We start from the raw sequence: 18,157 nt of genomic DNA, 5'->3' as shown, positions 1-18,157 counted from the left end.
GAGATGGAGCTGAAATTAGAAAAAGGAGCAGGGATAAGATTGCAAAGAGCAATAGGAAGCCATTTGAAAGTTTTAAGTGGGGGAATCAGCATGATCTGTGTAACACTGTAGAACATGCATGGCCAGGGTGAGAAGAGTGAATATCAGGAGATTACTTAAGGGGCTATGGCAATTGCAGATGTGTTTAATGATGAGTCTAAACTAAGGAATCAACAGTATGAGTAATTAAGGGAGAGAGTTGAGAGTTACCTAAGAGAAATAATCAACTCCACTGCATATGGAGAAATCAGTAATATTTCACCAGCTCTGGCATAAGACATGCAGAGACCAGGCTAGCTTCAGCCCACATTAAAATGAGCTCAAGATTCCTTTATCGCCCAAAACTCTATTTAATCCCACCCTCCTACATCTAGCCCCAGTTTAATACAGGTCCTCACTGATTCACACAAAAGTCTCCTGGAAACAAATCTCTCTCCATCCTAATCCAGTATTTCTCAAAATATGCTCTTCAGCCTACCTTAAGAGGATCTCCTGTGGTGCTTGATAAATATGCAGAATTATTGGCCCTATCCTAGACCCCATGAGAGACAAATCTGGCATGTTTATACAATTTCTAATTTGAGAAACATTGGCCTAATCCAGCCTACCTACTACTATCAAATTTATTTTTCTTAAACCCTGCTTTCCTCATGTCACTTCCCTGTTCAAACTAACTTCTAATCTTCTACCTGGACTTCCAAGATCCTCTTTCAACTTGATTTTTAAAGCTTTCCAATATACATTCTTTGTTCCAACAAAGTCAACTTCATCTCTTGCTTGCCTCTTCTCTGCTCCCTACCCACACAGTTTGGTTCTTTCCCTAGGCCTTTGCATCAAATATTATTCTCACGATCTGAGAGCTTCTTTGTTGTCTCATCTCCCTTATCAAATCCCAGCCATCCAAACTACGGATTCTTAAAAGTCCAGCCTAAATCCAGAAATTTGCATGGAGTTTTCTCTAATTACTCTACCCCTACTTCTTTCTCCTGCTTACTAGTTCCTAAAACACAATCAGCATGCAATTTAAGGATTGATTCTTTCCACATATATTAGTAAAACTGTAAGATCTTATCCTTATTTTCCAGTCATCGATTAACCTAACACAGTTCTTGGCACATAATAAGCACTAAAGAAATATTTGCTGATGTTTGAAATTACCCCAAAAGATTGATGGCTTGTTGCCTGTGGATGTCACATAAATTAAAAGAGGGGAAAAAAAAAGACTAACTCAACTTTTAAAAGCAAAACAAATATTAAATACATTCACTATTCTGAATACTATGGTACTTAATAATGTTAAAGATAATGTTTTTTGCCGTGTTCTCTGAATATGGACTGCTTAGTCATGAACACAGGTATTTACAAGTACCTCTCAATTACAATACAGGCCTCAGGTCGTGATCTGGGCCCAGCATTGGACTGGGCCGTGATCTCAGGTCGTGACAGGGCCCAGCATTGGACTCTGCACTCAGCATAGAGTCTGCTTAGGTTTCTCTCTCTTCCTCTCCCTCTGCCCCTCCTTCCACTAATGTGCACTCTCTCTCTCTAAAATAAATAATCTTTTAAAAAAATCTCTAAAAGACAGCAATAGAAAGAACCTTAAAAAATAATGTATACCAATCACTTCAATTTATCCATTAATAACTGAACCTCAAAGAAATTACATGACTTGCCCAAAGTCACACAGCCAGTTAGTAGCATCTAAAAAAAACAAAGACCTAGGCCTCTTGACTGCACATCAAAGGTTGTTTGCATTATACTATGTGCTCAGTGATACTAAAATCAAAGTGAGATACATTAATAAGAATTCCTGTTAGCATAAGCCAACCTGTTAGAAGTCTCTCCCTGCCATCCTAAGAAACCGAGGTAAAACACCTAATTTCATCAGAATCATAAAAACTGAATCATAAAATCATAAATGTAGGTACAACTCTAAAAAAAAATAAGTAAAACTTTCTAAAACAAAATATACAAGCATATTCCAGTTCTAAAACATTTGCAAAAGCCACAGAAAAAATACTTACCATAGCTAAATTCTCATCACCTGATCTTAATAATCTTGCTACTTTGGTAAAATATACTCCAAAAGAAAAACCAAACATATAGAATACTACCAGCAAAAATCGCTGAATTCCCAAAAGCACAAATTCATATCTAAGGGTAAAACACATCTTTTGTACTCACCATAACTTTACTTCCAACTATCTGCATGCAGTGGTCAACGGAGAGTGGTTATGGTGTAAAAAAACAAAAACAAAAAACAAAAACAAAACAAACAGCAACAGTATTAGTAATCAGAAGCTTTTCGCAGAAGTGTTTAGTAAATTAGTAAATAGCTATCCTTATGTATACTTTTAATACTTCAGATCTAGAGGCTAAAACAAATATACTGGTATTAATTTCTACCATATTTCAAAAACATGTGAAGTCTACAGAATAAGGATTCCCAAATAAAAGAGTATTACTGTTTGAGGATTTTTTTAAAATACACTATACTGGGCTTCTACAGTACGATCTAAATCTCAAGTAAGGTAAAAATAAGTATAACCAGGCATCAGATATCTTACCAGCCCACAGCCACTCAAAAAAATTAGCAATAGAAAACTGAATTTTTTTCCAATGTTTTTCTTTCCTCATTAAAACAGGTATAATATTAAGGATGAAATAAGGCATCTTAGAATATAAATGTTGCATTTAAAGTCATGCATTATGAATTGCAGGTTAAAAACTGGAATATTTAATATTATTTAAAGGTTTTTAATATTGTTTTATATTATACTTGAAAATTAAAAAGAAGATAGATTACTTGTGATTCTAGTTTTCTGGGTCATCCTAGCATTTGTACTATAAGCTCAGATAATACAACATGAAGACAAAGAAGCAGTTATATGTAAACATGCAGATATTCATAGGGAGGAAACAGTTCAAAACCTGACACTTTGAGCTTTCCTAATAGATAAGAGAGGACAGAATTTCTGAGAAGCTGAATTGTGTTTAAGAAAGCAAAAAGTGAAATCACAGTCCTAACATAATTTTATGCCAAAACTCAATTATAAATCAAATCGTTGTTATCAGATTCCTACACTTAAATATCAAGGAATGTCCAAAAAAGAACTAATGCACAATCTAAAACCATTAATCTGACAGTAGTTATTATCAGTATGTATTCTATTTTCCAGCTAGCATTTTTTTTTTCCAGTTAGTACTTTAAAAAGAAAAAGAAAATACTGAAATCCCAGGTAGAATCCTAAAATGAACAGGATACCACAAGACACAAGGGATACTGACAGTTGCCAAGCAAATTATTTCACAGGAATCCATGAATCTCCAAATAGAGAAGCAGCTTTCTTAAATATTCATTCAACAGACTATTTATAGGCAGTGATTATTTAGTTGAATAAAAGCCTCTTTGGTGCCATTAACATTCTTCTGAATTGAAAGATATGCTATTGACCTAAATTATTTCCCAACCTAAAAGATAGAGGTCTTATTTGTCCCTTGTTTATTTAGCACAGAAAGGAGACTAAAACAAGAATGCAAGCCTGTTTTAATTAAGGCAGGTCTATACTCAGTGAAACAACGAGAATATAGCCCATTAGTAATTCATTATGATTGCAAAATGATTCCATTTAGCTAAAGCACAGTGAACAGATTAGACTGACCAAGGGAAGCTAAAAGAAACAGGTCTGGTCATGTTTGACTTCAACTGTTTCACCTGGGAAAGAAAATATCTGCTAATGGCAAAAGCAAAACTGTAATACATGTATACACACACAAAGAGATGTACTGTGACTTTCAACTGCTTGTTACATGGGTCAATCTAAAAATTTTATAGATGTATTTCGTATCACCATTTTAAATTATTTCCTATTGAGATTTTTTTAAATCAATGATACCTATCAATGTGTCATGTGTCTTAAAAATGAGCTTTACATATTTTAAAATCTCAACTTCAAAGATTGTGATTTAAGTTAGAAATAAACTAGTTTCTTAATATTCTAATAAAGACATTGGCTTTTGGCAAACTAATGTTAGGATTTCAGTGACTAAATTTTTCATCATGAAATATCTATATAGACTGTTAAGATAGAACATACAAGATCCCCTAAATCACTGATATAATGTGCCTCTTTCAAGATTATGAATGGGTATGACAATGTTTGCAATATTAACAAAGCTTGGTTTTCTATTTCTGAAAATATACACTCGTGTTTTGAAAATACAAATTCTTCCAGATTATTTGTGTCCAAATTACACACATGCACTAACTGTTATAGATCAGGTTCACAACCACACCTACTATAAGGAGCAAATGAGTCCAGTTTGTGCAGAGAAGAGGTTCTTCTCCACTCCATTATTTAAAATTCATTCATCACTGATAGACTTATTCAAGATACTTTTTTCCTTAACATTCACACAATTTAGTATCCTCTATTATGGAACTTTAGCAAGAAAAAAACTAAGCAATAGTTTTCATCATTATCTTTTAATTTCCTATATATTTTTCTTCCATGCTTATTTTAGCAAAGTTAATTACATAACAAAAGATCTGTTTACTTTAGAAACAGCTTTTGCACAAATACCTATCAGTTTCATCTTGCTTTATTGTCTTTCCTACTGAGTTCATATTTTGTTTGTTTTTCAATTCTATGCAAAATGACTAATGCAGGTGTTAAAGGGGGAAATGTACAATTTATGTTTAAATTTAAGTATAATTCTTACGTTTTATATGTGACTATAAAACATTCTCCATCAGGAACACTAGCCCTTAACTTAGTTTTTACTTCCAGATTAAAGTTTTGACTACTTATAAAGTATTTTCATAAAGATGTGATTACAATCTTATCAATTTTAAATGAAGAAACATTTTTTTAAGATTTATTAATATTAAAGACAGAGAGCACACATTCGAGCAAGTGGGGGGAGGAGGAGAGGGAGAAAGAATCTCAAGAAGACTCCACACTGAGTGTGGAGCTGGATGCCAGGCTCAATCTCACAATCCTGAGATCATGACCTGAGCCAAAACCAAGAGTCAGATGCTTAACGGACTGAGCCACCCAGGTGCCCCAATGAAGAAACGTTTTTAATCAGTGTATCAATATAATGAAAAAGTAAGCAAAAAAGGTAGAAGATATGCAAAGCATGTCTAAAGCCTACTGAAACATAGCAGATGGAAACCTTGGTTACACATAGGTAAACAGCCATATATTAAGCTACAGTTTACGCAAATATTATTGTCATGATCATGAAGGGGTCAAAGACAAGAGGATTGTTTGTCACAGAATGGCATCCCTATCACCTTCAAAAGGAAAGTACATAAGGAATTTTCTTGGTTTTAACAACAGAAAACACAGTACTAATTAATGTCTCCCCAAGAACAGGCTTCATAACATTTGGTCCATGCAAAAATATTAGCAAATAAAATGTATAATCTTGAAACTTTAATGAAAGAGCTACATGAATGTCAGGTGCTCATATGTAAGCCGAATGAAACGAATAAGGGTCATATACTAAATATTACAATACTGATTTTGAAGGTAATGCCTGAAACAGAATTTTCATGTCTTTTGAGAAACATTCAATTTCTACCTTTCAAATAAAGCAATTCAAGAGAGCTCATCCAACATTTACACAAATTTTAGCATTTTAATGTGAAAAATGAGTACATAACCTAAATGTACATGTCTTTGGTCAGCTGAAGAGGAAACAATATGAGAATAAATAAAAACAAGTTCTACACAGAGTAAAAATCAAAAGGTTAAAGAGTAAGACCTTTGTATAATCTTCATTATATTCAGTCCCACTTACATAAACAAAAACAACAAATGAGCCAGGAACACTAACCAAATCTTATCATTAAAAACACCACAAGATTATTCATATATTATCTGTACTTCGCATTCAGATTTAATTATATAGATTTACTAGTGCATTTGCCTTTAGGTATTTGAAAAATAACACTAAATGTACATCCTGCATTTCCTAAAGCATTTTACTGTGAACAATAACTTGAGTGCAAAAATGAGAAGAGATTCATCACAATTTCAAAGTAAAACCCTATGCATCACCAAATTCTATTGAAAACGATGCTCATGGCCAATTTCACTTATCACTTGAAACATATTTCTGCCCTTGGATACCAGAAGCAAATTAAAAAACATGCTGTTGCTCTGCTCTGGCAGAGCTGGAATGCGTTATGTTTAAATAGTTCAGCATTCAGATTTAGCTTGCTTAAACTACAATATGGAATCAATACGATAGTAGAATTCAGGGCAAAATGCACCAGGAATTGCCACTGCAATTACTGTACTGAAGTACCAGTAATAGGACAGCCAAATAATTTTAGAACATATTTTCCAAAAAGGAACTATTTTCTTTACTGACCAACTTTTTAAATTTAAAATAAAGATTTTTTACATGTAAATTCATGTGTGTATTATTATTTACATATACACACACAATATACATGCCACACAAATAAAATCAATCTGTGTGATATATATATATATATGGTATATGTGTGTCTACACACACAGTATATATACACATACATAGTGATTTTATGAAGTCTAGTTGTATAAAGCTTTTTCCTTTTAGAAATGTAAAAGATACATTTCACCATTTCACAAATACATTTTCTTCTTCCAAAAAGAAATAAAACCTGAAGTCTATTTTTGGAAGCACCTTAGGAAATAAACAAAGCCATATATCCCATTAAAACGCTAAAGTTTTTGCTGCTGAAAACAAGTCTCTCCACAGAATTCTACTTTCAAGTCTTTTGAAACTCACACAGATTTCATTAAAGCTCCATCCTATTAAGTACCCTTTCTTATATTAAATTAAGCTGTACAATAATAATTATGAGGTAGTTTATATAGTTAGCATCACATAAAACAATGAAAAATAACTAAAACAGCATATTAAAAATACTGCTAAAAATTTCATGCAAGGAGAAACCAGATATAAAGCTTTAATGGAAACGAAACTTGTGACTAGCCTATGTTTGTGTCTTTTCCCTCAAAATTCAAAATTTTCATATAACAAAGAGTGTATTTAGTGGAATACCTACAAATTGCTGTCAATTTTTAGGACGTGCACAAAACCACTGCTCCAAACTCAATGGGTTAACTCAGAGCCTTCTATCCTTAGTCTGTATCGTTTAAAATAATGGAAGTCTAATTATAAGCAGTTTTTAAGTACATACTAAGTGTGTAAAAATACACATAGAAATTTTTTCTGAATAGGCTATCTGAGTACACTGAGGCAAGAACTTGAAGATCACAGGTTTGTTCATTTTTGAGCAGATAATGCTGAACTCATTATGGTAGTGCTGGGAAAGTGTCACTACTTACAGATTTGGCAGTGGCAGAAATATACTGGACAACCATCTCACGCTTGGTGGTAAAATCCTTGTTTCGTAAAGGAGCTTTACGTTCTTCATTAAGGTTCATGTCCTCCTGTTAGAAAGAACATCTATTGTGAGCATTTAAAAATTTCTGCTTGAGTTTCAAAAGTGATTAATAAATATTAATATTCTCTTTTAAAATAGTAAGTCATGCTGTGACTAACAACAATGATCACTTTGGTGGATCCTTCACTATTAGTTTCACCCGAGATACCATAACACAGTATAAATTTTACCATATATTCATGGTTCGTATCTCTACCTGGTCAACTAACAAGCAGAAAGAAAAAATATTTTTAAACTATTCCACAGAATAAATTGGCAGTTTTGTAGCATACATCAGATAACCTTAGCACGGATATTAATTTACCCTGATAGCAAAAATAAACAAACACTTTACTATTTGGCATATTCTCCCTTAGGATCACCATTATCAAGAAGAACAAATATGATTTTTAAACTCACAGGAAATATATATCTATAATATGTCACTGAAGAAAAATTCTTGAGAAGTTGCTGGATTTGGAAAGCAAAAAAAACAAATCAGAAATATAATCAGCAGTGTTGGGATGACAAAAATTACTCATTGGAGGAAGAAAAAATATTCAGTTACAAGAATACATTGTTTTGAGGTTCAATAAGCTTTAATTTGGCTGGGAATCTTCCTTTATTATGTGATACACACACATATAATATTTTCATTAGACAAATTATTTTTCTTCATTTGTAAACTCATATTAGTCCTTACAACATATTAAGACACTCATGAGAGGTCACAAAATCAAGTTGTAAATAACTATGATTCAAAAAGCAACATCAGGAGCACCTGGGTGGCTCAGTCATTGAGCATCCAACTCTTGATTTCAGCTCAGGTCATGATCTCAGGGTCATGAGATCAAGCCCTGCAGCAGGCTCTATGCACAGCAGGGAGTCTGCTTGAGATTCTCTCTCCCTCTGTCCTACCCCCACTCACACTCTCTCTTTTTCAAATAAATCGTTAAAAAAAAGGCAACATCAAATGAAAAGACAATTTACAGAATGGGTGAAAATGTTTCCAAATCATGTCTGATAAGGGACTTGTATCCAGAATATATAAAGAACTCCCACAAATCAACAATAAAAAGACAACCCTAATAGAAATGGGCAAAGGATTTGAATAGATATTTCTCTAAAGATTATATATAAATGGCTGGTAAGCACATGATGTTCTACATCATTATTCATTAGAGAAATGCATATCAAAACCACAATGAGATACCACCTCACTCCCACTAGGATGGCTAGGATACAAAAAAATGATAATTACAAATATTGGTGAAGATATGGAGAAAATGGAACCCTCAAACATTGCTGGTGATAATGTGAAATGATCCAGCCACTTTGGAAAACAGTCTAGCAGTTCCTCAAAAAGTGAACACATAAAGTTGCCACATGACCCAGCTTATACTCAAAAATAATGAAGACATATGACCACACAATAATTTGTACATGAACGTTCACAGCAGTAGCATCAAAGACTGGAAACAATCCAAATGTCCATCAGTGATGAATGGATAAACAAATGTGATATGTCCAGACAATGGAATATTCGGTCATAAAGAAGAATGAAGTCCTAATAAATACTATAGCATGAATGAAACTTGAAATCACATTATGCTAAGTGAAAGAAACCAGTCACAGAAGACCACATATTGTATGACTCCATTTATACTAAATGCCCAGAATTGGAAATCTATAGAGACAGAAAATAGATTAGTGGTTGCCAACGGCAGGAGAGGGGGAATGGGAGGACTGCGGTGTGACTGCTGGTAAGTATGGTGTTTCTCTGGAGTGATAAAAATGTTCTGAAGCTGATTGTTGAGATAGTTTCATAACTCTTAGAATACACTAAAAAATACACATAAGTGTATATTTTGACAGTGAATTTTATATGAGTTGTATTTCAATATTTTAAAAACCACTATTTTTATCCTTTTAGTCTGTTAATAATTCTGGCCATTACTCTTTTTTTAATCAAGGAAAGTAATGAGAAAAAACAAAATCAACATTAAAGACTCATATGTAAGAATGTGAGGGGGGAGAAAAGGATCCATGAAAAGAAATCAAGCTGCATCTATCTATAGAATACTAACTTCAAAGACAGCAAGAATCTCTCGATCTGTATTTGCATGCATTGCAGTGACTCCTATGCTTTGTTCATAGTCAATATCTATAAATTGTTTATATATACAAAGGATCCTCCTTACCACCTCTGTCACTGTCTCTACCCCATCTTTCCTATTTTATTTCCTTATTTCTCATTTGAGTATCAGCCTTCTGACTTGAAGACAGAAGACACCTTTTCTCCTCTCTCTCTCATTGGCTAGATCTAGCATTGTTGAGTCAAAGCAGAATCAGAGAAACAGGCTGGATAACACTTTTAATGTAGTCCACAGATGCTCATCTATGCTGGGAGTTGATTTCAACTAACAGAAAACCTACTACCTCATAGGCAGACAGGCAGCCCATCCCATATTTGGGAAGCTTAATTTTTCCCAAGTCTTACCTTGGAAGACTAAATGTGCAACAAAATATAACAGCGAGTTAAAATGGCAGGACTGTGTCATTAATTTTTCTTCTCTACTTTCTAAATATCGAATCATTTATTTACTGGACATGTACCATGCACCAAGGACTATGCTAGGCTGGCAAGGGGAGTGCAAATTGAAAGAAAGCTTGTACCCACAAGTTAAATGAATTCTTTATGAAGCACTTAGAACAATGCCTGATACTTAATAAATGCTATCTTTGTTAAATAAATAAAAATAAATAATTCATGGTCTAGTAGGGAAAACATATATGCAACCAATTGTAACAGAGGCATGTATATGACGCTTTGGGAACACAGAGGATAGATGGAAAGATCAAATTAGTCTTTACCAGGATTTGGGTCTTAAAGGCTGAGAAAAATCTTAGTGAAGTCAAGGAGACTAGCAAGGAAACCACTGTGTCTTCTATCATATTTGGCTGCTCAACAGCATTTAAATATGCTCTCTACATTTTAATACAACCTCACAGCATCAGTCCCACCTAACAAAGGAAGAATCCATAAAAACTACATTTGTCAGACTCCCTTATAACTAGAGTACAGACATGTGGCTTAGTTTTCACCAACGAAATGCATTTATAGGATGTGCAGATTCAGAAATGAACTATGTAAAGAAACAGGCCACAAGCAATCCATTCTGCCGGCATGGGTGGCAATACAGGAGATATGGTTATGGAACTAATGGCAGCAGCTGCATGTTTTTCATCACGGCAGTTTGACCAAGTGGTTCTGGGACAGCAACAGCTCCTACATTGGACCAAATTTAAGTTGTGTGCTTCTGGAAGTTATTCCTATAATATTATCTGAAGCCTGCTTCTGCAACCCTCCTGATTCAAGAGCTACCTACTGTCTCTAAATAATAGTTATATATAGCCAGAATAGATTCTCTTATGTTCAATAATTTGGGCTACTGAAGCAATTCAAGTGACTAGTGATAAGAGTGTGAACTAAGAGAGATGGTAGTCAGACTAGGCAGAGATAAACTCGAGAACCATATAAATGTTATTTGAAGGCACCATTCTCTCCTTCAGGCTAAAGTATACCTACCTGCTTCAACTTATTTCCATTTGACATGGCTTAGTGTCCATATTTATTTTTCTCAAATACTCTATGGTTTGATAAATGCAAGGAAGGAAAGGACTACCACTTCCATCATCTTGAAATACTTTACCTCTATTAATTCAGCCTCTGATTTTATGACCGCTCATCATTCTGCTGACTCACAGTGTTTGTTTTCATCAAAACCGCTAAGCACTGCTCACATATGCTAGCCTAGGTTTCTACAGCCTCAAAATATTCTGGTTATAGTCTCCTACAAATGGATCTGCATCCCCCAAGTAGAATCAACTCGGAAATGCTAACAAGATTGAGTGTCTGTATCTGTACCCCTCACAGCCAGGCCTAAGAGTGTGGTACTGCCACCTGCGGCAGTCTCCTTCCAGTGATATTTCTACACTGTAATGAGCCTCCATTCAATTTTTAATGACATATACTGCTAAGATCAAGCCATCAGAGTAGAATCATGAAGGTAGGCAGAATAAGCATATGAGATTATAAACCTCAAAAGAATGTTGTCAGGATTAAGGGTGATCATGCACATTAAGCCTGCTGTATATTAACTAGCCTTCAAAGAATGCTTTATTTTAATAATGCAAGGTTGTTTGTAGTTTTCCTACATACACTATGCTATTACACGTTTCCATTACTTTGTTCACGATGCTGTTCTCTCTGCCTAGAATGCTGTCATCTTCACCACCCTCTCCCTCTAATAATCCTCACCCCATCTCATCCCACCACCCCACCCTACCCAAATCCTTATCTGGTCAACTCTTTTTTTTTTTTTTTTTAAAGATTTTATTTATTTATTCAACAGAGATAGAGACAGCCAGCGAGAGAGGGAACACAAGCAGGGGGAGTGGGAGAGGAAGAAGCAGGCTCACAGCAGAAGAGCCTGATGTGGGGCTCGATCCCACAACGCAGGGATCACGCCCTGAGCCGAAGGCAGACGCCCAACCGCGGTGCCACCCAGGCGCCCCTATCTGGTCAACTCTTAATCCTTCCAATTTATCTTCAAAGTTCCCCCTGAAACATCTTATTTAGAAATTACTAACTACATTCTATTCTTCCATATTAATTCCTATATTGTAGCACTTAAACTAAAATTATCTGATAAATCCATCTCCCCTAAACTCTAAGCTAACTTGAAGGCAGAAACTGGGTCTTTTTATATCTTTGCACTTCCAGCAAAAACCATAATTCCTGGAATGACTAAGCATTTAATAAATATCTGTTGAACCAATGTGATATTTAGGACTTTTTCTCTAAATATTTTAATTTGCTTTATAGCTACTGACTTTTTTTATGCCTATAAATTTGCCGCATAGGCTGACTGGGAATAGGCACCATTTATATTAACAGAAGAGACCACAATGACTCATTTTATTCTTGTAAAAATAAGATGCACACTACATCAAAAACTAAGGTTGTACTGTATGGTGACTAACATAACATAATAAAAAAAACTTTTTTAAATTTTTTAAAAATTTAAAAAAATAAGATGCATACTGCTAACTACGCAGCTAATATTTCCAAATCATTAACTCCAACCTTATAATACAATCATTAAACTAAACAGAGCAATACTCATAATTCTATACAACATAAATGAATATGAAACTCTTCTAAACTCACTAGTTCTTACACTACTCAAAACACAAAAGCAAGCTTTCAGTACAACAGTTAGAACTTCTACAATACACGAGAAGAATATAGTATTTTGTAGTTTCAAAAAATGTTTTAAGTCTAAATAATTGCCACTTTTATTTTTAAAGCCATATTTGTAAACATGAAATTGTTCTTTTCTCCTTCCATACAAGCCATGGCAATGTTCCCATTACAGATAAATTCACTTCTTCAGCAAATTAACATCATATTCTTAAAGTTATTTACTGAGGAGCCATGTGAGAACAGAGTCAAATGAGGCTAAAAGTTGAACCACCTGCCTATTCATTATCATATTCATGCATGCATTCTCGCTCTCTCACTCTCCTTTTCCCAATCTCCCCTCATAAATTTTTAAATGGTGAAGTATAATTTTGAAAACTTTCTCCTTATATTCCAACACCATTTTTTCTTTTAACTCTTCCACTATTTTTTCTATTTTGCATTATGAGAAGTAAATGTCAACCTCTTATATTTTACATTTCTTCCTCCCTATAAGAGAGAATACTTGTTCCTTCTTTCTATAAATTTGTTATAAATTTCTACGTGTGCCCTACAAACTGTTTCTGTTCCTGCAACATGTCTTGATCCCAGTTTAAGGCTGTATTTTCCACTTGCTCTTTTAAAATCTGAACTTGACTTCACCATCAAATGCTTGCCTTCTTCCTTCTGCTTCTCAGTGCTAACTATTCAAATATTCTTTAACTTCCATGTTGAGGGGAACAGTACCCCTGAATGGAATGAACCAATGATACACTAGTACCTAAAAATATGCCCAAGCATGAATAATGATTATAGTTTTGATTTTATAGCATTCGTTTAATTAATCTTTTCTAAATATACATTCCATAATTCCTCTAGCTTCTGAGAACTAGAAAGGATAAAACATTTCTAAAACTCTAATGAAATTATCAAGAATTTGCTCCATAATTAAATATTTGGCCAATTCTACCTGGCATTAAATAACCACCTCATGTTTTCAAAAGATCCAGTTAACTTTACCTATATAGACTGCAGTCATATAACATATAAAAGCTTAGATGGAAAACAAAGTTAAAGGGAAAAAAATTGTCTAAATACATTATCTCTGCAAATAGTATAAAGCCAAAAGCAAGAAAAAAGCATGATATTGAATGAATGTTACTGAGTATGGCACAAAAACTCATCTATTTCTGCTTTCAGGTCTTATAGGAGGTATGTAACTTCTAATACCTAAATATATTACTTTATCATCAGGCGGGTAAATTCAGACCTTTTTCAATTTTCTCAGCAGTAATTAAAATCATGTGATACATAACCCAGCACTTTAGTGAAGTTTTCTAAACTTAATGACATATGTTTAGAAGCTTCTTTTGAACTTTTTCTTTCATTAATAGCAAAAGACAAAGGTCCAGTGACATTGGGGAAACTCTTGGTAGAAGCTGCTGAAATACATGCTAAACAACATGGCATTAAACTAAAACACATTCATTCCTTTGTCAGCAAATGCTGTCAGAAGACCCATAGAAATCATTGTTTAAGATTTACTAAAACAAGTAGAAAAATAACTCAGTGTGGGAGATTTATCACAAAGTCGAATGAAAACAGTTTTTTTAAACAACTCAGCTTATATTATTTGGCAGATTATTTCAATAATGAAATACAGAAACTTCTCTGAGTCACTAATGGAACAAAAAAAACATATCACCAATATAAATGATTTACTTAAAAAAAGATGTTTTATGAAAAAACTGTAAGTAGGAAGGATTCCTGAATAAAGTTACCCCAAATGTAAAATTGAAGCCATTGCAAGAAAGAAAACGGAAACCAAAGTACACAAAGTGCTACAGAGTCAAGAATGCAGAGAATATTGATAACATCTTGAGATAGGAAGTGAGCATGAAAATATATTGTACCTCAAATATATTTCTGGTTACCTTGACAAAATATTTAAAAACTGCTGAAATTTAGCATGAAAGGCATTTTTCATTTACAAAAACACTAGTAATCCCTTGAAAGTTTAACGATTAATAAGAAAGTAACTGCTTTTCAAATAAACTTCATTAAAAAAAGAAACACATTGGCAAACCCAACTTCAGTTTCCTTTACCATTCCATGACTCACCTCTTTCTCTTTCTTCCTGGCATTAGATGCAATGTCTACAGCAGACATGAGTAGAACAAACATAGAGGTGAAGGTCTCTACATCATGGATGTGGAAAAATTCAGAGTCTGTGACCCTTATGAAACTGGCTGAAGCCCATTTTTTAAAGCGTATTTTGATCCATTTATTTAAAAATATAAAAATGCAACACTCCAAATTAGTTACAAGAACTGACTGTCATCAGGAAGATGGAAATTTACTAGCCATGGCTCAGCAGAAAACCTTTGCCTGATTCATAGACTGGACTGAGAAAAGCTAATACTATGATTTAATAAGTGTTGCTAACAATGTTCTTGTTCCACTTGGACCTACATATTATTGTCAGATTTATGTTTCAACTATGACCGACATTAAGCCAAAAAACCAACTGAAATCAACTTGGAACTAAACCTTCTAATTACTGCCTTTTTTAAAATAAGACATAAAAAATGATACATTGACATTGATCTCACCAAAAAGTTAATCATTAACAGCAAAGGCTTTTGTACCATTAATAAATAAAATTTTAAATCATTTTAAAACCTTGTTGATGTTTTTCTCTTGCTTTATTATGTCTGTATTTTACAACAGACATAGTATTAGTACATACATATACATATAAAATTTGTAAATAAAATACAATGGGGTTACGTGCCCAAACATACGTATTTTTTCAAGTATAGTAAATCAAGAAGTTTAGAGACTATTACACTAGTGCAGAGGTTGACTAATGTTCTCTATAAAGGGCCAGACAGTAAATATTTTAGGCTTTGTGGGTCACAGGGTCTTTATCACAACTATTCAACTCTGCAGTTGTAACACAAAAGGAGCCATGAATGATATATAAACAAATGTCTATGGCTGCATTCAAAAATATTTATGAACACTGAATTTCATATAATTTTCATGTGCCCTAAAACAGTCTTCTTTTGATTTTTCTCAGCAATTTAAAAATACAAGGTTAAAACTTTTTTTTCAAACTATTCTTAACCTTTTGAGCCATACAAAATAAAATCCTAGAGGCTGGGATAGTGTATTTGTCATCTTCATGTTCCCCTGGACCTAACAAAGTATATGGCATTCAGCAGTTGTGAAATAAACCTCTCCATTTTCTTTTTACAATTACATGTTATGTCCTGCTGTATCACCCCTATCAGAACATAAGCTTCTTGACAGCAGGAGATTCCCTTGAGTTCTCTGCTCTTTTTACCTCAGAGCTCAGAACAGTACCTAGGCATACAGAAGGCACTGGACCTTGATAAACTAAATTGTTCAAGCTCTGAGAATGCTTTAATGCCAAAAAATACTGAAAATTCATAAATGACATGAGGTTTCATAGTACATTCAGGTCTTCCCTGTTTCCTCCCTGAGCTCCTTCACTGGGTTAAGTGCCCACAGTAGCTTATTCACAGGTGTCCTACTACTATTGAAACCATTTTTTTACTTTCTTTTCTCCCTGACCAAACTCTGAGTTCTACAAAGGGAGTGGAGGTACTGCATTCATCTTTGTACCTCTAGCATGTAGCAACCTGAACACTGCACGTATAAAAAAAATGGTTGTGGGGGTGCCTGGGTGGCTCAGTCAGTTAAGCATCTACCTTCAGCTCAGGTCATGATCCCAGGGTCCTGAGATCAAGCCCCAAATCAGGCTTCCTGCTCAGCTGGGAGTCGGCTTCTCCCTCTCCCTCTGTCTCTCCCCCGACTCATGCTCTCTTTCTTGTTCACTTTCTCTCAAATAAAAAAATATCTTTCAAAAAAATCGCTGTGGAAATATATTCATGGCAATAAATACTAGTGGAAACTTTCAAACAAAAAAATATATTTTGGAAAACATTTCTATGTACAAACCAAGAACAGAGGCAGTAAATTGTAAAGTTTACCAGCTACAATCAGGTAAATTTGCAAAACCTAATTCCTTTAATTCGTTTTCCTGGGACTCCTACCCCACTATTCTCTCAGTTGTGAACACTGGTGAAAATTATATTTGGTAAGAAATTTAAAAGCGACCCAGATTTAGTTACCTTTTTAAAAAAAAAGATTTTATTTATTTATAAACAAAGAGTGGGGGAGGGACAGAGGGAAAGGGGAGAGAGAATCTCAAGCAACCTCTGTGCTGAGCGAGGAGCTCAACGCAGGGCTCAATCTCACGAGCCTGAGATCATTCATGACCTTGATCCAAAATCAAGAGTTGGACTCTTAACTGACTGAGCCACCTAGGCACCCCTTAATTACCTTTTAGACCTATTTACTGGGTAAGTTTTACTCCTCCTTTACAAGCTTTTCTTAGAATCTATGCAAGAAAATAAAATATATTATCTAGAAATGATGCTGGTGTTCTCCAGTCTAATAATGTACAGTATGGACAATGGAAATGTAAGTGTAACCAATGGAAATTATGTAATCCAGACAATTTCTAAGGATCTAATCATTTCTGAAAACTATTTCCATGGCTTATTATAGATTTTAAGCTTTAGTTTAATTTATCTAATAGTAATTTAACTATTAATTCAAATTACCAATGCTGATAATAGTAAAAGATTCTCATCTAAGCTAACCAACTCCTAAAAGACTAATATTGGATAATAAAGAAACCCAGAAGAGAGTCAGGGAAGAACAAGTACACTTGGGTTATAGTACCACACCTGGGGACCAAAGTTACATATTCCCTCTAAATTGATGAAGGCCAAAAGTGAGAGAACAAAAGCCAAAAAGTTTTGGGATTATTTATGGCAGTCCTAGCAGACAGAATGTGGGATAATTTAGTTTTTATTCCATATAACTAAAATATCATTAAAATATGTCAAAAATGCAAACTATATTCATATAAATTGCTAAATAGAAACAACACAAATTTGCATGTGGAATCATATTAAAATGAGGCTGAAATGAAGTGTGCCTACAAATTAATCAAAAATCATCACTAACCTCATCTTCTGCATATGACAAAATGATTTTATTACCTATGTTAAAACATAACTATATGAATCCAATATCACCAATGTAAGCTGGACTTCCACTCAATAGATCCTTCTGATAGCTAATAAAAATCAAATTCCAACCTGAGTTTCCAAGAAGTCTCTATATGTCTATTTTTAAGCTTAAAATGGAAACCCCCTCTGCCTCTACTCCCCAAAAAAGAACAACTGCATATAAAAGAGAAATAATACTCAAAAGGAAACACAAGCGTCCAGACATACCTCTCTCCTTGTTCGAACTGCATTAATTCAGTTTCTATAAAAACAAGTTACCACTAATAAATATTTAATAGTCTTAAAAAGTATACT

General features: G+C 34.0%; 1 protein-coding gene across 3 annotated transcripts in view; it reads right to left on the bottom strand.

Moving 5' to 3' along the window:
• Positions 1 to 18,157, bottom strand: part of DIAPH2 (diaphanous related formin 2) — a 1,026,009-nt gene that overhangs the window by 937,577 nt on the left and 70,275 nt on the right. For 2 of the 3 annotated variants that reach the window (XM_034649855.1, XM_034649853.1), the window contains 2 exons: positions 7,392 to 7,496; positions 2,224 to 2,244 (listed from right to left, as the gene is read on the bottom strand). In XM_034649855.1, the coding sequence (XP_034505746.1) occupies positions 2,224 to 2,244; positions 7,392 to 7,496 (126 nt within the window). The remainder of the gene's footprint in view (positions 1 to 2,223; positions 2,245 to 7,391; positions 7,497 to 18,157) is intronic. The other variant, XM_034649854.1, reaches the window with a different exon arrangement.

The sequence above is a fragment of the Ailuropoda melanoleuca genome, chromosome X (assembly GCF_002007445.2).
Source record: "Ailuropoda melanoleuca isolate Jingjing chromosome X, ASM200744v2, whole genome shotgun sequence".
Taxonomy (NCBI): domain Eukaryota; kingdom Metazoa; phylum Chordata; class Mammalia; order Carnivora; family Ursidae; genus Ailuropoda; species Ailuropoda melanoleuca.
The sequence above is the reverse complement of the archived record's forward strand: the minus strand, read 5'-3'. Positions and strand labels throughout refer to the sequence as shown.